The sequence below is a fragment of the Meleagris gallopavo genome, chromosome 10 (assembly GCF_905368555.1).
Source record: "Meleagris gallopavo chromosome 10, MGAL_WU_HG_1.1, whole genome shotgun sequence".
In the NCBI taxonomy this organism is placed as follows: Eukaryota; Metazoa; Chordata; class Aves; order Galliformes; family Phasianidae; genus Meleagris; species Meleagris gallopavo.
Genome location: NC_139413.1, coordinates 585,737 through 605,714, shown reverse-complemented (window position 1 = coordinate 605,714; position 19,978 = coordinate 585,737). Strand labels below are relative to the sequence as shown.

Sequence of the window (19,978 nt, the reverse complement as noted above, 5' to 3'; positions counted from 1 at the left end):
GCAAAGAATGTTACCCACACTACCTAGAAATTCCTGCTCTGCAAAGTGCTTTGCATTTGCTGGGGATTTTTTTTCCCATTCAGTATTGCTCATAGTGTGACAATAATACCTGACTTCTCACAGTACAGTACCGTCGACATGTCATTTACATTAATTTGTGTTAGAGCAAGGGACAAGGAGCCTCGGGTAAGAGGGCAAATCATTCTCACCAGCAAAAGGAAACGACAGAGTGCTTTACACGTAAATGTTTCTCCTTTTCCTTCCCTCAGGAAAGTGCATAAGCATTTCAAATCCCCAAGAGCTAAGTTATAACACTGAAGAACTACTTTGCATGTTTAATTGACACGGGCAGGAGTGCTCTAACGAGTACATCGAAAGGAAGTTCACAAGGCCCCCTCCATGTTCCATTCACAGTGCCCTGAGGTGCCCGTGGGCCTCACCCAGAGCCAGCTGAGGACAGTGAGGGCAGAGAGTGGGTTGGGACGCTCTGGGAGGTGTCCTGCGGTCAGGGTGGTAGGAGAGCTGTTTGCACAGCAGCCTCAGCCCTACACAGTCAAGTCCAGAGGAAAGCAAGCACTGCGGAGTGCCAGCCGTTCCTCTCCCAGCAGGAGCTAAAAGCCCTAAATGCGGTCTGCCCCTCTCCCAACCAAAGGAGCAGCAGATGAGGAAGAAAAGCTCATAGCTAGTAATCCCTGGAAACAGCTGTTGACCTGGAACTCATCAGCTGCATCACAAGTTGCTGACAGCCTCTGCAATAGCTGGAAACCAGTCCCTTCAGAGGAGCCGGTGGTGGCCCAGAGAAGCGACAGCTCCGGCACAGAGCCGGCTCCCAAGACAAGCTGATGAGGTGCTCTGCCATTTCCTTCCAGACCTGGCCTCCAGAGAAGCCGAGGGCTGGTAGTCCTGAGGTCTCTGGCAACTCTCTCCAAACAAGCTCAGGAAAACTGCCACACAAAGCGATGACCCAAAATAACACGTGTTGCCATAGCATGCTGGAAAGCCCTCATTTACTTAATGAGTGGCCTGTAAGGAGAAGCAGTGATAGCACTCAGCCCAGTTCTCCTCCTTGAGGCATAGGATGAGAAATAAACCAAAAAATATTTTAGTGGTATTCACTGTACAAACTCTGTGAAATAGAGTCACAGCAGTATGATATCAAACAGACAATTGCTTCAGGTCCACCAAGAAACACCATCAACGTTTGTGATATAAGACATAATGTGTGGACTGAAATAATCAGAACTAATCACAAGATCATATTACTAATGGTAATGACATTATCAGCCAGACCTGAGTTAGTCCTTCAGATGGTGTGCTGACAATTAGCACCTGGAATCCGGCTATACCTGAAAGAAATAAGCACATACCCTTTTCTGAAAAAATATCCTCTCGGGAGACCTTCTTCTGCTTTGCAAAAGGACGTTCTTACTGGCGAAAGGTGCATTTCAGCAGTGGAATTTGCTGTGTTCTGGTACACTAATGAACTAGAATAGAAATTATAAATAGATGACTTTCCTTTCACAGTAAGCAGGCTAAAACCTCTAGCACAGCTCCAGCAATGACAGATATTTTCCCTGGCAGATACTTGACTAGACAGGCTGTGAGTCTGATCTAGTACAGCCATTCCAGTGTTTATATCTCCTTAATTATTTTGTATTTTAACATTATTTTGATTGTTACACATTTCCCTTAATTGAAAATTCTAGGGAAAAGAAATTAAAGACCTTCAGAGAATAAACAGTGAGACTTTATTTCCCTAAGGGGCTTGGTTTTCAGCCCAGCAAGCAAGTCAGTTGCTGGTGCCATTACATAATTGGCCGTCTTTTAAAGCATAAAAGCATTTGAACAATTTCTGAATTATTTTTTCTTTGGTAAGGATCGTATGTCTGGCAAGACATAACATGATGTGATGTGTCCTGCACAATCATCTAATTTCACTTTGAAAAAGGCAGGACTTTCTCCAGATTTTCTCTTCTGAGCCCCATATTTTGCTGGCAGAATCATCCTGTATTACCATTCCCGTTCTGACCTAAGCAGTGCAACTCACAATATTCCCTAGGGCCTTCAGTTCACACTGGTAACTGCAAGAAATTACAGCAAGCTACCTGCCTAGCTAGAGTTTTCAAAGGTCTTTAAGGAAAACAATCACATGGAACAGTTTTTCTCTAGTCTCCAAGTCTTTTCCAGCTTTTTTTCTCTCAAAAATTCCTTTTTTTTTTTTTTCTTTTAAAAATTTTGTTGTGTGTGTGTCATAAGAACATGTTGGAGGAGAGGCAAAACAACAAGCAATTACAAGGAGACTGGGACACTGGAAAACTCTCCTGACTTAAACCTGGGAGTAGGGATAACCGGCAAGAAGACACGGTTTGGGCAGCGCACACTGGGAGCCCAGCCTGAAGCACAACCTCCCTAAACACCTCATGAGACACTGCTGCAATTTGTGCCCGCACAGTCCCTGCCCATCGCAAAGCACTGCCACCAGATCTGTGTCATGGAACATTTTTGCCTGACACCCAGTGACTCCTCCAGCCTCTGCAATGGGAAGAGTCAGTTTTAATGAACTCAACATCTTAACACCAACACCTTAATCCACATCCAGTCCTTAATGAGAACGCACCCTGATGGCACCTGCTCACGTGGGCTCTGTGTGAATGCTCACAGCAGGAAGGAGGTGTACCATCTCCTGAGATTCCGCTCTTGTCCCATATTAAACATGGTGGAGCCCTGACCAAAAGCCTGCCTTACTGCACTACACACATCAAATGTCCCAATTATTACTCACCCTGGAGATTCACATACAGACAGCCTGTTGTGGTAACCAGATGATCCTCATAGGTCCTATCCAAGTCGGGATATTCTATGATTCTATGATGCGTTAGTTTAGAGAATGGCAAGTCACGATGAGACATTACACTTGTGCATTTAAGGTAGCAAAAAAGAAAACATCCCACTACTTGCACTAAGCATTGCTTTAGGGACAGAGGCTTGCAGTGAACCACTGGGTCGTTGAGTCCATCCCTGCACACACACCGACAACCATGGAGCATTTAGGATATTGGTGCTGCAGTCCTGCACAATGCTCTGCATATCTCCCAGCCTCTAATTTGTTGCACTGCAATTGGGGTTTGAATGCTCTGCCATGCTCTTCTGTTAATTCCAGATTATTCCTCATTTTCCTAGTTATAAATGGGGAGTATTTATATAGCACACATATATGGATAAATGCTCTACACTGAGTTAGATTTAATCTTTTATTCAGGTCACCCTATCACAGTCCATTTTAAATAGTTTATGCCAAAGTGCTCCTTTTCTTCCCTTTGGTAGTGATGGAAAATTCCAAGATAAAATATTCACTGCTGTAACAAATGACTGGTTTTCAGTAGCACGACAAAAGAGCGTGAGATTGCGTGCAAGAATTCACTGAAGTTAAGCAGGAAGTAGCTAAGAGAAAATTCCAGCATCTGCAATGAGGAAGGGAGCAGCATTTGCAAATGTTCTCTCTATGGATGGATTTTCCACGGAAAGGTAACCTTTTGATTGTTTTGATCCAAAATGCTTATTATAAGTGGCGTAACACGATCAATTACCCTAATACAATTTACAGCTTTGTGAGATGACAAAGCAGACAAAATGTCAGCTGATGCTTCTTTATGTAAGAATGTTATAAAATCTCATGACGTATTTGTCACATCTAATAGATCAAATGTCTGCATAGGAAATAGAAAACACATTGAGGCTACGTGGAGGAAAAATGGAAGCTACTAAAAAAAAAATCACACACAAAAAAATCACGATAGGAGAGAAGTTGGGTGCTGATTACCAGTAATGAAAACCTATTTCCTTTCATTCAAGTAACAGTGAAAAATGTTTTCCATTCTCACAGGTACTGCTAAAATAGAAAGAAAATCTCAAAGGCAAGGGCATCCAAACAGGGCTTCCAGAAAAATTATTAGCTGCATAAAAAAAAAAGAAATAGTAACCATAGATTTGATGCATCCAGGCTGACAAAAAAAAAAAAAGAAACAAAACTGATAGCTCTCATTTACGGACTTTTCCTTTAAATTCACCCATAAAAGAAATTAAGAGTCTTGCGACCTCTATGACAGATTGCAGTGAAGGTGAAATATCCAGGGCAGCCTCTGCCGCAAACTCAAACTACCCCATAGGATAAAAATGTTCAGTTTCATACAGCATTGCCTACACTCCTTGGAAAAAATTCATCCTAGAGTGCGTCCAGCTGAGTTTAAGTCATTTAGCGTTTATTTTTCAGGAACTAGTTGGGCAGGACTTTTTGTGACTACCAAGGTTGCAAATGAGGAAAAGAGCAATGCTGTCTAATACACTTCATCTTAAAAACAGGAGACATGGTTCTGGAAGCCATTTTTGCAGAAGAATCATGGATTAACTTTCATTTAAAATAACATGAATTCCACATCTAGTCACTTCCCAAAATAGAGAGCTCACCCTTGCTTTGAATGAGGCAGATACTCAATTTTTACCTGGGGATTCTTATTTTCTGTCTGGTTGTGTGACAAACTGCTGTTTATCAAGCACCAAGAAATGCACAGCCTCCCTACAGCTGTGTTATAACATATGCAAATGGCAAACAATCTACAAAGCAAGCAAACAGCAGTGGGAAATACCTGACCAGGATGCCACACAATGAGGTGTCTCATTTCACACCTCATCTCACTAGTTAGATCTGACATTATGTCATTCTTTTCAACTTAGTCTCAGTCTGGCCTTTCACTCTTTATTGCATCCGTCCAGAGTGATTCAGAGGATTAAAACAAAAAATCAGGCATTAATAAAACAGAAGCAAGGGAAGAGTTACTTGAGAAGACGTTCCCATATTGGAAAGCACAATCCAAAATTCCTCTCAGTTTCCAAATAAAACACAAGCAGTGGATTTGTTTCTCTGCAAATCTCTGATTTGCAGATTAAGTGCATAGGTAAGCTTCCTTAAACAGAAAACAAAAATTCATTTGGGACCAAATTCACTCAGCTCTTCCCTAAATTAGCAGTAGCTTTTTCTTCCAACTACCCATTAGTTCTGACAATTTCTTTCTGGGATAATTCTGGAAGAAAGAGCTGATTTGGATTTAAGGTACAGCTCCTTTTTCCTAAGCAATATCCACACCTGACTGGCCTCCCATCTCAGCCCACTTTGCTCCCTGAAGCAGCTCTATGCTGGCAGGCAGGACCCGCACACTGTCTGTGGTGTTGTGCTTCAGAGCACAGCCACCCATATCCTGGACCTCACAGATTTCACATTCATGCTCAGCCTTCACTGGAACACATTTCTTTTGCATTCCAGACGACAAAAGCAAAACTAAAGCAGTCTAGAAGCTCCAGAAATTGTTTTTACCATGATTTTTTTTTTTTTTTAACCTGGAAAAAAATAGATCTCCTTTATTGAAACCAGGTAATTGAGAATTTCACCTGCAGAACGTAGGGATCCCAGTGAAACTGAGACCCAAATGACCAGAATTCTCCAAGAGAACACAGAAAAAAAGACAGAAAAATGGCAATCCTGGCCAGACAAACCGGCTGGTTTCATGAGAGTTTAAAGCAAGTACACAGCCACACATTTCTGTTAACACATCTCTGATGAGCAGAAGGCAGCAAAAGAAGCATAAAGACAGACTTCCTCCTCAGCTCCTTCAGTTTTCAAGAATGTTTTCAGAACACGCAGATTTGTTATCATATCTTTGTACCCAACAACTCTGCAGAGTGTTTGTGCTGCAACATATTTAACATGATGGTGATAGTGAGCTTCAGATCAAGCACATTTTGCAATAAAAGAGCAGAAAAGTACAGGCTGAAGAAATATAACAGGTCTGTTCGCCAGGAAATAACATGATGATGAGACTCCTACAATCACAAAGGAAGGGAAAACATTTGAAACATATTAAAAAGAAGTGAAAATAAATTCACTGCCAGCTTCAGTGCAAGCAGCCCCTCTGATTTCAATATCAGCTGATGCAACATATCTTTGGTTTTACCATTTTTACCATGCAATGTGTGCATCCCACACAACTCATTGATCGGGCTGTTTTTCTATTTTCTTAGAAACCCATAAAGGCAAAAAATGGATAGAAAAAAATGCACTTTGTTTCATTCCATTCTCTAAAGCGCCTATAAATATTTGATTCATGTTTCCATGAATGTGCCACAAATACCACACTTAATTTGTAACAGCTGTGACAGATGTTAGACTTGGAGCTCATGATGAACACAAAACTGTTACATGTTCAGACATGGATCTTTGTAATTATCAGCAGAAACATGCCTTCACTTGACACCGTGCATTGTATACTTACTCATTTATAAAAATCCAATCAGTTCAGTAAAGGAGCTGACCAGCACACTGCATCAGCACCTCGCTTGGAAACATAGGCATTCTTTGGAGATTGATGCTCCCTCTCCAGAACAGTCCCAACAAAAAAGAGTCTTTCTGTTACCCATCATATCTTGGAGCAACAAGAAAACCCACCACACAGGTGAACATGGCAGAGGTCTAAATCACAGCTTCTCATGCTCAACGAAAAGAACCAGGTTTTGGAGTATTTTTTTTTACCTGCAAAAGCAATTCTCCCAGGGATCCTTTTAGATGCACAAGATCCTTCCACTCACTACAATTAAAAGTTTAATAGGTCTGTAACTTAGAGGCAGATTACCTTTGGTCATTTTCACCCTGTATGATGCAAAATAAGAATAAACTCACACCTTCTCCTTATAAAGCTTAACTTCTTGACCATATGGAAGGAGAGGGCAGGTAGAAAACAGGAAGAAAAGGAAAAAGGCATTCAGAAGCTATTCTTAATACTTGATTCTTAAACCAAGTAAGAAAGGTGATTTATGATCATTAAGTGGCAATATTATAAACACCTTATGTTTACCACTTCTCTTTTTTTCCAGCAAGTTATAAACCATAGCTCTCAGTCCTCATCCCTCTGACACGCAGCACCCAGCTCAGCGTGGCAGCCCACAGGAGCCGTGCCATCCCAGGCATCCTACAAGAAAGGCAGCCTTTTTTTGGCAGAACAATATAATCTGCTACCTCCAGCATTTCTTCAATTCCACTTTGAATAGTTACAGTTTGAAATTTTGCAAGAACAGAAATTCTAATTATGCATTTCACTGTTTATAGTGAAGTTACTTAAAATTAACTTGTACATATAATTTTGTCAGCCTTTTGTTTAAGAATCTAACGACAATTTCATCTAATGGAGTTCAGTAACAAAACAGAACACTATGTGGCTTGCTTCGTAAATGACTGACTTATTAGAGCTCACCTTGAAAATAAAGTGCCATCTAAATGGCAAAAAAAACCCAAAACATATGAATATCATTTATCATGCCATACAATAGAAAAAAAAAATCCAGCAGAAGGGGGCAGTAACATTCAGTGAACCCTTCTGCATTTCCTGGCTATCTGTACTGGGAAGGGAGAAGCTGGACAGCAGCCCCACTGAAAGGGACTGGGGGGATCTTGCTCAACAGCAAACTGAACGTGAGTCAACATTGTGCCCGGGCAGCCAGGAAGGCCAACTGTATCCTGCAGTGCATCAAGCACTCCAGCGTTGCGAACTGGCCAAGGGAAGTGACTGCCTCACCCTATACTGCATGGGTGCAGCTTTGCATGCTGCGTGCAGTTGTGGGCACCACGGTACAAAAAGGAATCGAGCTGTCTGAATGTGTCCGAAGGAGGGCTACAGAGATGATAAAGGGTCCGGCGGGGAAGAGATGTGAGGCGTGGCTGAGGTCCCTCGGTTTGTCCAACCCACAGAAGATGAGGCTGAGGGGAGGTCCCGTGGTGGCCTATGGCTTTCTCATGATGGGGAGCAGAAGGGTTGCTCTGAGCTCTGCTCTCTGTGACAGGGGCAGGGCCTGGAGGAACGGCACAGAGCAATCTGGGAGGGGCTGGTGAGGCTTAGGGAAAGAGTCTGCACCATGGCTGGAGCAGGCTGTCCAGGGCAGTGGGCACAGCCCACAGCTGCTGGAGATCAGGGGGCATTAAGATATCATTCTCAGACATGGGGTTCAGATTCTGGGTAGTTCCTGTGTGGAGCCGGGAGTTGGACTCGGTGATGTCTATGGGTCCCTTCCAACCTAGGATACTCTGTGGTTCAGACACTTTATGCTTCTTTAAGCAGAGCTGTCATAAACAGGCCAGGTGGGGTTCTGCCTACTAATATGGGGAAAATCTATGTTACTTTATATGCCACTATGTATATAGAACTATAACTTAATTTCCATGTGCCGTTAACAAACATATCAGAGTGGCAGAGGCAAATTTAACTTCAGGGATATAAACATTTCAATGACAAATGAAGCTTTTCCTAATTTTTCCCACCAAGCCATGGCTACAGATAAAATGAACGAATGAAGATAATCAGGAGAAGAAAAACTGCATCTGTTAAAAATATATATAATAAAATAATAAAAAAAAAAATTGTGGCTTTGAAAGCTATGCTTAAACACTGTATACACCTTGCAAGGAAGATAAATGATGGGCAAACATTTCCACTTTGCAAAACCTCCATCTCACCACCACAAACACGCCACAAACATCTTAGGAACATCATCATTCTTATCAGAACAACACAACTTGCCTAGGTTTTCAGGATTTCAGGCAAAAGCAAGCCTATCTGTGGGACTGCTTTTGCTCAGAGATCTGGGTGCATGTGGTGGGTAATGCAGAAGGATAGGGATGTCCGTTGTGTACCCCAGGGGCATTACTGAGGCTTGCCAGACTGCTGAATTTTCTCCTAGTGCTTTCCTGAAACTCAGCCATCAGGAGCCAGCAAACTGGCCTCAGTAAAGAACTGTGAATCCAGCAGATGCTCTGGACAGAACTACTGGAACAGAAATGGGACATAAGGGAAATATACAGGAATCACCATCTTCAGAAATTTCAGTCAAAGTGAAAATGTTCAGGTAGAGAAAGCTACTCTGTTCCACACACTGCTTCATCTGGAGCAAAGGATATTTGAAACGATTATTTAAAAATAATGGTGATTTTTTTCATGGACACTTTATATGTTAAATAAATAATGAACTTGTTAGTTGATGCAAAGACGCTACACCTGGTGTTGAATTCTGCCACAGCAAAAATAATTTATTTATAAGAAAAAATCTCATTCAAGAATAATAATATCAAGAATAATCAGATCTTGATTACAAGCAATCCCAAAACAACACGTGAGGGTAAAAAGCACCCTTTGGAAAAACAACCATACCCCATCTCCCTGATTTTCCATCATTCTGCTTCAACCCGCCAGAGCAGGTGCTGGATGCCTCCAGCTCCAGCACGGCCACTCACTGCACAAACGCCCCTTCCCAACATGAAGCAGGCTGAAGAGAGCTCACCTTTCACCACACACCCTGCCTGAAGCAGGTACAGCATGGTGCCAGCAGCAGCACCCCCTCACTCTCAGCGGACGAGTTCTGCTCTGTTGCTCAAGATGTATAACATTTGTTTTTGTAATTCAAAACTTTTATTAATAGTTTCCCATACCTACATGGTACCCAAGCAAGGTTTAATCATTTCAAAGATAATTCTTTACTATGCAATTCATTCAGTTTTCCCTTTAGCACTGTTGGTTCTACATCTCAGAAATACTTTCTGCATTTACCAATTCCCACACATCTTATTAAAAAGTAACACCTCACTTGTCTAATGTTTTCAGTGAGGTCCTAGTGCCCAGCAACATCCATCACCTCGCTGTGAGACAGAATAGGAACCTAGGCTAGACCTCGATCCATGGTGCCGAGTGTAGGGGATGTCCCTCTCTATACCCTGTCCCATGGAACAGTATACTCTACAACTTCCTGAAGGGAGGCTGTGATGAGGAGGGGTTTGGCCTCTTCTCCCAGGCAACAAACAGGACCCGGGGAAACGGCCACAAGTTGTACCAGAGGAGGTTTAGGTTAGACATGAGGAAGAACTTTTTCTCTCAGAGAGTGGTCAGGCACTGGAATGGCTGCCCAGAGAGGTGGTGGAGTCGCCGTCCCTGGCAGTTTGGAGGCGTCTGGATGAGGAGCTATGAGATATGGTTTAGTGCTTGTGGTACAAATGGTGATGGGTGAACGGTTGGACTAGATGATCTTGCAGTCCTTTCCTACCTTGTGATTCTATGATTCTAACACCACTTGTTTTTCAGGACCGGTCGTTGAGCTTGTAAGGCAGGAGCCAGGCTCCCTGTTTCACACCAGGGAGGGCTGAACAACCTGCACACAGGCCCAGCATGCAGCAGAACATGCAGGGACAGGCTTCCGACACCCCGCTGTGCTCCAGATGTGTGGCCGAGGCTAGCAGTGCTTTGTAGGGACACTGACACCTACACATATCTTCGTGTGCGTGAGCATAAAATCAGAAGATGTGCCTTGTGCTATTGCAGAAGAATCACGCAATGACAGACCTTTGTGCACCGTTCTCTAAAACGTCTTGGATGACCTATTACTGATGCACACAAATTATTCAGTCAACCACAGCGTGTTTCTTCAGAGCCAAAAATAAGATTTTGTTTAAATCGGACTAAATCCCTTTTCAAGGCAACGATTTGCAATGTAAACACCAATCACCTCAGATCTCGAGGCGTGTCGTTACAGACCCGACCATGGCTTTCTGCTCCCGGGGCGCGCAGGAGGCGGGGGAGGCAGCGGTGGGCCCAGCACCGCGCGGCCCTTACACAACTCGGCAACGTTCTGCTGTTTCGTAACCCTCCGTGCGCAACGAAGAGTAAAAATAGAGGTAACGTGTGCCGGTTAGAAATCTGTGACAAAAAGCATCCCGTCTGCGTGCTGCCGGGAGGAAATGAGCTAAGATTTTGTTTAGTGCTCAGCAGCAGCAGGGGCACTTTAAGGCAAAGGTGAGGAAAAACGCACCATTGCTCGTTTTGAGGTTAGACACCTAATAACGGGATTGGCAAACGCGCAAAAGTTAACCCAAGTGCGCCCCAAACACCCGTCTCCCCCCGCAGCATCCGTCTGCAGCACCACGCTCTGCGACGGGCTCTGCTCCGCGCGTGAGGAAACGCGCTTCACTAAATGAAACTGCCGAGATGACCTCACTAAAAGCGAATGAGCCACGATCCAACCAAGGCTGGGTCAGCGGGGGGTCAGCAGCGTCCGACGGAAGGAGCCCGGCGCACACGATCCCGTGGCTGCCCGCTCCGCGCGCCCACTGCGCTCAGAGGCACCCCGCGGCCGCCCCGCTACGCTGCGCGGTGCTGCGCTCCCCCGCCCCCAGCCCGGCGCTCTCCCCCAGCACCCCCTCACGCACCGCGCAGCGCCGCGCCGCGCCCGGACCGCACCAGACCGGACCGAGAGGAACGAAGCGCGGCCCGCAGCAGGTGGGAGCGGGGGGCGGGACGGGGCGGAGCAAGGCTCGCGAAATCCCCCACCCCTTTCGCTAGTTTCCGGGCCGGGGGGGGAGGTGACTCACGGCGGGATGTATAAATGAGGGCGAGTACCTGGCTGCAGTACGATTTGTGCGATTTCGAGCGTCCTTGGGATTTCGGTAGCTGCGAGGAAAGCGTAAAGAAGCCCGCCGGGATATGCTCCTGCCTTGTGCGCTGCTGGCCGCTCTCCTGGCTGCCGGCCACGCAGGTGAGTGGGGGCGCGGCGGGCGGCTGGCCTCGGGGGTTCCGGCTCTGCGTCCCGGTGCTGCGCGGTGCCGCGCGGTGCCGCACGGCCGCGGTGCGGGGAGCTCCCGGACAGGCGGCGGCGGGCCGGGCCCGCGGCGATGCTCGCAGCCGGAGCGTAGGGCTTCACGTTTTACGTACTTCGTGACTCCGAAGTTAGCGTAGCAACGGGGCTGTCGGACCCTCGCTGAGCCAGCGTTCGGAGCTGGCTCGTTGCTGCCCGCGAGCAGTGCGCTTCCCACCTGTGTCAGTGATGTTGCCGGGAGCTGGACTCGTTCTGCTGCCCGCCCTGTGATGCTAATCCGGTAGAGAAGGCGCTCTTTTAACTGCGGCGTTTGATTTCGTTCCAGCCAATCCTTGCTGTTCCCTCCCGTGTCAGAACAGAGGTGTGTGCATGACAACAGGCTTTGACCGGTATGAATGTGACTGCACGAGGACAGGCTATTATGGGGAAAACTGTACGACACGTAAGTACTTCTGATCTCTTTGTACGGAAATGGATTCTGAGAACACAATTACAGAATTGCAGGTTATTCTGAATGGCAACTTCCAATCTTTCCACCTTTGCTCACAGCGGAATTCTTCACGTGGCTGAAACTAACATTGAAACCTACACCAAATACTGTCCACTACATTCTCACCCACTTCAAAGGAGTCTGGAACATCATCAACAACATTTCCTTCTTACGAGATACTATTATGAGATACGTGTTGACATGTAAGTATACAATCACTCTTCCAGTACTCCTAACTGACAGGAGCTACATGTAGGGCTCCAAATACTTTATTTGATTAGTTTATTGATTAAAATAGCAAAATAAAATGTGTTATGGTAAAAGCACTCTAAAGAAAACTTAGGATCTATAAGCATATTCACACTTGGTGTGAAATAGGCTTTCAGACATGCATTATTTTTCTTCCTCATCTCAAATAGACTCTCAGACTTTGCTAACACAACCTGAACCGCTTGTTATAAATTCAGTAGCTGGATCTAACTGGTAAACTGGGACCAGTTCCTATTATTCATGAGCCACAAGTTACTGGAGTCAAATGGGATTATATGTGTGGAATTTGTGAATGCAACTGCTACAAAAAATACATGGAAACAACATAGCACTGTGACTTCTTGTACTTCTTAGTCTATATTTTGGTATATGCCAAATACATCTTTTCTTTTCCAGCAAGATCACACTTGATTGACAGCCCACCAACATACAATAGTGACTATAATTACAAATCCTGGGAAGCTTATTCTAATCTTTCCTATTACACAAGAAGCCTTCCACCAGTAGGACATGACTGTCCAACACCGATGGGTGTTAAAGGTAAGGAGTAAAACAGATACATAGTGTTCATTTCTAGGAATTTCATTTATCTTTTTGTCCTAGAAAACACCAACAGATCTGCTTGCCTACAACTGTCCTAATACACTATTGACTTTGAGAGTGGCAGTGAATGAGTTATGTTGTGTAATGACCTAAAAGATAACCGTTCTGGTACTCACTGAACTGTGTTCTAAAACCAGGAATTAGAAAGCTTCTAATAAATTCAAAAAGATAAGTATGGGGAAAGCTATGACTATCTCCAACAGAAAGGAGATAGTTGATAGTTCCCCTTGTTAGTAAGCTGCTATCCTTTGTTAAAAAGTTGAAAAAGGGAAACCTGTTTGGTTGTTAGGAGTAAAAATAAGTATGAAGCATAATTGTCATGATTATCTTGCTATAAGGAAACTTTTCTTCTAGGTAAGAAAGAGCTCCCAGATTCAAAGCTGATTGTGGAGAAATTCTTGCTGCGGAGAAAATTTATTCCTGACCCACAAGGCACAAATGTGATGTTCACATTCTTTGCCCAGCACTTCACTCATCAGTTCTTTAAGACAGACCATAAGAAAGGACCTGGCTTCACTAAAGCTTTTGGCCATGGGGTAAGATCATATCTTTGGAACTTGAATGCAGCACTAAGCTCATAGGAGCTACCAAGCAGTTAGAATGATATCTTACAGGTAGTCAGGATACGCAAACACTAGTGAATATACTGTACAACACAGCAACAAACTGTTGGCTTTACCCTTTACGTGGCTTCTCTTTAGGCAAAATTCCAGCAACTCAGTCGCATCTCTTAGATCAGAACTGTTAGTTCCAAGCACATAATTCTGCTTAAGATCTCTGTACAGTGGGGACTCTGACTTCTTCAAAGAACCTGCTTTTTTATCAGTTGCAGAGATGCTTTATACAGTATTTTATTTTGTGCTGCTAATTAGACAGTTTTAAAAGAACTTGAAAAGCAAATTTGGATTTTAGGATATTTATCTATGAAAAAACAGTTTTGGGATGAAGAAATTCTCAATATAAACATAGTTTGCACGTCTAAAGCAGAAATCTGTGACATCTTTGTATATATAAAGTGCTGTCTGCTTAATAAAATGCCATTGACACTCTAAACAGAGTCCTCTTAAATTGCCAGTCTGATTTAAAAACTTAATGCAGAGATTGCTGCAGTTGCCAGGAAATAATTTGGCTTCATCTTAAATATCAGTGTGTGATACTTATAAGGTAACAATACTGTAAGGTAAACATCTGTGGTTGCCAGATCATCTATTAGAAATAGGACCTGTCCTAAAATAGCAAAAAATGTGACTTGTCTTCACGTTCTTAATGCTCTTATTTTACAGGTTGACTTGAACCACATTTATGGAGAGACTCTGGAGAGGCAACTTAAATTGAGACTTCACAAGGATGGAAAACTAAAGTACCAGGTACATCTTATCTCAACTGCCACCTTTTTATTGGATGACATGTTTCTTAAAATTAGTGCTCTGTTCACAGCATAGCTTGCCTAAAGTTAGCATTAATGGAGTCAATGTGGTGTAACTCATAAGCATCTTAGCTTATAATTCTCTTGTTTTTTCTCCTGTGCCCCCTCCCTGGCAGATGATTGATGGAGAAATGTATCCACCAACAGTAAAGGACACTCAAGCAGAGATGATCTACCCTCCTCACGTTCCTGAGCACCTGCAGTTTTCTGTTGGGCAGGAGGTGTTTGGCTTGGTCCCAGGCCTAATGATGTATGCAACGATATGGCTGAGAGAACACAATAGAGTCTGTGACATCTTGAAACAGGAGCATCCAGAGTGGGATGATGAGCAGCTATTTCAGACTACAAGACTCATATTGATAGGTGTGTTACTTTGCATGCAGAACTCTTAACATTCTCTTGAGCTTGACACTTCTGCCCATTTCCTATGGCAGCTGCAGTAAACTTAATAAGAATTTTAATTGGTATGTGAGGGAATAAATCGGAGCCTTCATGACCCCTTACTGAAACTGTATTAAAATACAGATTCCTCCTGCCCATGTTAAATACCAAAATGAAGAAAATGGAGTCAAGTCATAGACAGTTCCCTTTATCTAAGGGAAGCAGAACTGAAAAGGCAGGAAGCTAAGGTTAGTTTTTTCAGAGAGAAAGCCTGTGAGGTTAGGTGACCTCAGTTGCTCTCAAACTGTGACAACTTCTTTTTCTTCTGGGACTGAGTGAATTCAGGTATGCTTTGAGATGGGCTGTAGTTAAGTCAGGAAGCAGCATAGAATAAAACTGTACATGTTTCTTATGTCTTACTTTCTGTTAAGTGGTATTACATCTTGTTAATGTTGATGCACACAGTTGAAAAAGTCTGTGTCCAAATAGCCACTGAAACAGTAAACCAAGAGAAAGCAATTACATTAAGCAGCTCAGAAGCTGAGACATTGCCTCGAGATGCTGACTTCCTTTTACTCCTAACTATCCTAGATAGCATTGTATAATCAAATGCAACGTAGACAGTAGTTAATGATTTTCTACAGATCTTGTAGAAAACCAAAGGAAGTGTAGTTTGAGAGAGGATAAGCAAAGTGGAGCAAGCTGTGGAGGTGGTGGTGGGGAAAAACTTATCTCCCAAAATATAAATCTCCATTCCATAAGGTACCACAGAATGCTAATGAGTGTATTATTCTTTATTTCTATAGTTTTGAAGGTTTTCTGTGTGTTTGTTCCCTAGAGAAGCTTAGAAATGTGTCCTCAGAGCAGGGTGACTGCCTGGTGTTTCTTAGGGGAAGCAGTACTGATTTTTTTTTTTATTATTTTTTGTATCCTTTTTATTCTTCAACAGGAGAAACGATCAAGATAGTTATTGAAGATTATGTGCAACACTTGAGTGGCTACCACTTCAAACTGAAGTTTGATCCTGAGCTTCTGTTCAACCAGCGTTTTCAATACCAGAACCGAATTGCAGCTGAATTCAATACTTTGTACCACTGGCACCCACTTCTGCCTGACACTTTTCAGATACATGACCAGGAGTACACTTTCCAGCAGTTCCTCTACAACAACTCCATAATGCTGGAACATGGCCTTTCCCATATGGTGAAATCTTTCTCCAAGCAAAGTGCTGGCAGGGTAGGTATTTTCCTCAAGTTACTAGTAAACGGAGACATCAGCTTGGGGGTTGACCAGCAGTGCAATAAATCTAACCAGAACTAATAATAAAAGATACAACTTTCTCAACTTCTATCTGGAGTTCTTACTGCTTTTTTGTTTCTGTCCAATAGGTTGCTGGTGGCAAAAATGTTCCAGCTGCAGTACAGAAAGTAGCAAAGGCTTCAATTGACCAAAGCAGACAAATGAGATACCAGTCCTTGAATGAGTACAGGAAACGCTTCATGTTGAAACCATTCAAATCATTTGAAGAACTTACAGGTAACAGTTTTTAATCTTTCCTTACAAACAAGTACCATTTTTCCTTAAAGTGATAACAGAAACCTGTGACGCTATTTCTGAACTTCAGCAGGATATTGTTGCTGTTGAAACAGGACTTTCCACTTACTGTTCTTATCATTAATAATTACAGGAGAAAAAGAAATGGCTGCTGAACTAGAAGAGCTTTACGGAGACATAGATGCTATGGAACTGTATCCAGGCCTTCTTGTAGAAAAGCCAAGACCAGGTGCCATCTTTGGTGAAACAATGGTAGAAATTGGCGCACCGTTCTCTCTGAAAGGACTGATGGGAAATACAATATGCTCCCCTGAGTATTGGAAGCCAAGCACCTTTGGTGGAAAAGTGGGGTTTGAAATAATCAATACTGCCTCCCTACAGAAGCTCATCTGCAACAATGTGAAAGGCTGTCCTTTCACTGCTTTCCATGTCTTAAATCCTGAACCCACAGAGGCAACTATTAATGTTAGTACCTCAAACACAGCAATGGAAGATATCAACCCCACACTACTACTGAAAGAGCGATCTGCTGAGTTGTAAATTAGCCATCTAATTTATTTATTTATCTAAGTTATTCTATTTATAGCTCTAGTATTTAGAAAACAAAAAGCAACCGTTTGCATCTTCACTTTGAGGGTTGCCCTAGGTTCCTTACTCAGGTAAGGCTTCATTTTAGAAAAAGGGATTTTCTGTGTTTCAGCTCTGCAGTAGTGAATCCCTTGTTTAAAGCCTTCTGTAGCAGAACTACGTATTCCAAAATGGACCAAGTTCCAATTTTTTACTTGTTTTAATACTTGACAAAGGGTGTTAGGGTTGTCTTCTCACTTCAATAGGTCACATAACACTACAAAAATCAAGTTATTGCCTCAGCAATTTTTTAAACTTGAAAACAGACCTTGAGACTAAAAATGAGAACATGATTTAATGAAAACTGCTAAAAAAGATTCTGAATTCTGTATGAGCACTCCAAGACTAACAAATACATGTTTGAGTCTTGCTTGTTTAAAGTCAGAAAATGCATTGCGTTTGTCAGTGATACTACCTCTCCCTCATGCAAATAAGGCACTTTGTACAGTGATTTACATAATTGATTTTTTTGTAAGTCTGTCCTTTTGTGTGGCATTATACTTTTTCATCATTTTTAATTTAATTATTAATTTAATTATTTAATGATAATAGAACTTGTCTGAGATCCTACTTGTTTTTGAAGCATGTGTTGCAGAAGTATTATTTATGTGAGATGATGTTAACAGTGATACTGAGCTTAGACACAACTGTCAGGCAGGAAAACAAGGCTGCTTGTATATCAGTAGACCTTTTACTTTGAGTTTGGGGAGATCTTAAACTTAATCCAAAGTTTATTAGTGTGGGGTTTTTTTTTTTTGTTTGTTTGTTTTGTAGCTGTAATTGTCTGGTCAATATAAATTCTCTGGATGGTATAAATCTGTCATTCTAGATAAAACTATACATTCCTTTTGTCCTTAAGGACATGACTATAGTATAGGTTTATGTAGCCAAATGGAAATTATTGGGGAATAATTTAGAAAATTAAAAAAAATAAAATAAAAATGGGGACACTATATAAACATAAGTAGCACTGAGTGAGCTAAACTTCAAGGCACCAAGGCTTTGTTAGTCTAGGTCTACATAAATAGAGCTCTAACTCATGACTATAAATTGTTTATTTGGTTGGAGGGGGAATGTTAATGTTTTATTTATTGAAGTATAAACAGAGGCATTTTAAAGGAGGGGCTAGAGCTCTAAGGAGAAAAAAAACAATAGCTAGCTAAGCACAAAATATCCCAGACACATTTGTCCTGGTCCAGCACTAAAGTATCTAGTCTCATTGGGGCATATAAAAACTTAATTGGGATCTTGTACCAGCACTTCAACCTTTGCATATAAGGGTATCTTTTTTTAATTTCTAGAGAGGAAATGTAGAAGATGATCTTCCTATAAAATCAGCTGGGGAACTATAGATAAAAAGAATGTTACTTCAGACTGGAGTAGAGCAGCAACCTGGTATTCTATGCCCCCAGCCAAAATTCCTTGGCTACTTGTGGAAAAGGACTTGTTTTATATTTCCACCTGAATCTCTTGAATGCTTGTAGAGGCTTGTGTTGTAATGACTGTGGTACTAGTATAGCTTGACTGTAACTTCTGTATTTCTATTGATTTGTTTAAAGATGCTGATTATGTCCTACAGTGCAAACTTGTAACTGGTAGCACAAATAGCTGACTCCAGCTCTCCTACAGCAGTTGATACTAGTGACTGATTTGAGGTGGTCCTTGGTATGAATGCTTCGGGAGATGGTTTTTATATTTAAGGCATAAAGAAGGAAAAAAATTCAATAATCTTGTATAAAAGAGAAAAAAAAAAAAAAGGGGGTCAGTACTGTGTTCAGTTAATGAAAGCTACTTAATTATTGGTTAAGCATGTAGCTATCATTCAGACCACCTTTGGAACATGCTTTAGAGCACCTATGTACCATTCACAAGGAAAACTGTATGGCTTAAAATCAAAGAAAGACAAGTCTGGGCAGATCTAGTTATTTTGAGATAGGTAAAAAAGAATTCATTTAAAAAAAAAAAAAGTTCATTTCAGCCTTGTTCTTACAAGCTGCTTTGAAAGGAATCCAGTTCACTCAATCCAGTTCATTCTACACTTTATACTCTGAAGCCATGTTTATGTGACCCAGCCTGCTGGGTTTGGCTGGGTTCAAGTTGATCGTGATAAATGTGTATGTTTGAGATTATTTATTTAAAATTCTGTGAATTGTTTTTCACTCTATTTTTATAGGACAAGAATGTTGTTTTTTTTTTTAAATGCAATTGTTTATATAAATAAATTGAAAACATTATGTCGATGAGCTCCTTTGTTTCATTCCAAGTATTGCTGAAGAAAGTTGTACATCATCCAGCTACCGTTATCTCTTCTGCCACCCATAAAAAGAGACTTCACTATGAAACCTACAGAGCACTCACCATGCTGCATGCCAGCAATGCTGTCTTTGTACTGAAGAGTTTTGGAGGGATGGGTCACTGCTGGAATCACCTGCCAGTGTGGTAGTGTAACTCATATCCCTTTGTTGTGACTATTCAGGCTCTCTGATGCACAAACGGTTCATAGGTGTTTCCCTTTGGGCTTAATAGACTTTGAAAGGGAAAGGTGTTTCAGGATACAAGTAATAACTAGAACACCTTTTGTGTTGTGTTCCTCTATGGTAGTTTGCCATAGAGAGCAACCTCCTTCTGAAGCAAGTGAGGCTAAAGCTGTGATGTTCTCTATGAACACCATCAATCAGATGTCTTCCCTCTGCATGAGGGTCCAGCTTTGCTTGGGGGGGGGGGAAATAGCAAAGGTACCTTTGACTAGCTTTTGCAAAGAATTCTGCAAGTCAGAATGATGGGGCTAGGACAAGAGAAGCAGTACAGTTAATAAAATCCAGAGACAGGATTGGTTGCAGTGGTTCCTCTCCTTCAGAGAACACCTTGAGTAACCCAGTTTCTCCCCTTAATTTTCATCTCTCTAAGAAAAGCTATGGAAGGTATCCCTGAGGAGACCCGGCACCTTGTAC

General features: G+C 42.3%; 2 protein-coding genes across 2 annotated transcripts in view; one reads left to right on the top strand and one right to left on the bottom strand.

Moving 5' to 3' along the window:
• Positions 1–11,966, bottom strand: part of PLA2G4A (phospholipase A2 group IVA) — a 109,339-nt gene extending 97,373 nt beyond the window's left edge. The window contains exon 1 of the mRNA XM_085231119.1: positions 11,481–11,966. The gene's annotated coding sequence lies outside the window, so the exon portion shown is untranslated. The remainder of the gene's footprint in view (positions 1–11,480) is intronic.
• On the top strand, positions 11,451–19,270 carry PTGS2 (prostaglandin-endoperoxide synthase 2). The gene is made up of 10 exons (XM_085231124.1): positions 11,451–11,616; positions 12,002–12,118; positions 12,226–12,369; positions 12,833–12,976; positions 13,394–13,575; positions 14,323–14,406; positions 14,582–14,828; positions 15,796–16,082; positions 16,235–16,382; positions 16,534–19,270. The coding sequence occupies exons 1-10, from the start codon at positions 11,565–11,567 to the stop codon at positions 16,938–16,940; spliced, it is 1,812 nt and encodes a 603-aa protein (XP_085087250.1). The 5' UTR covers positions 11,451–11,564; the 3' UTR covers positions 16,941–19,270.
• Positions 19,271–19,978: the final 708 nt, after the last annotated feature.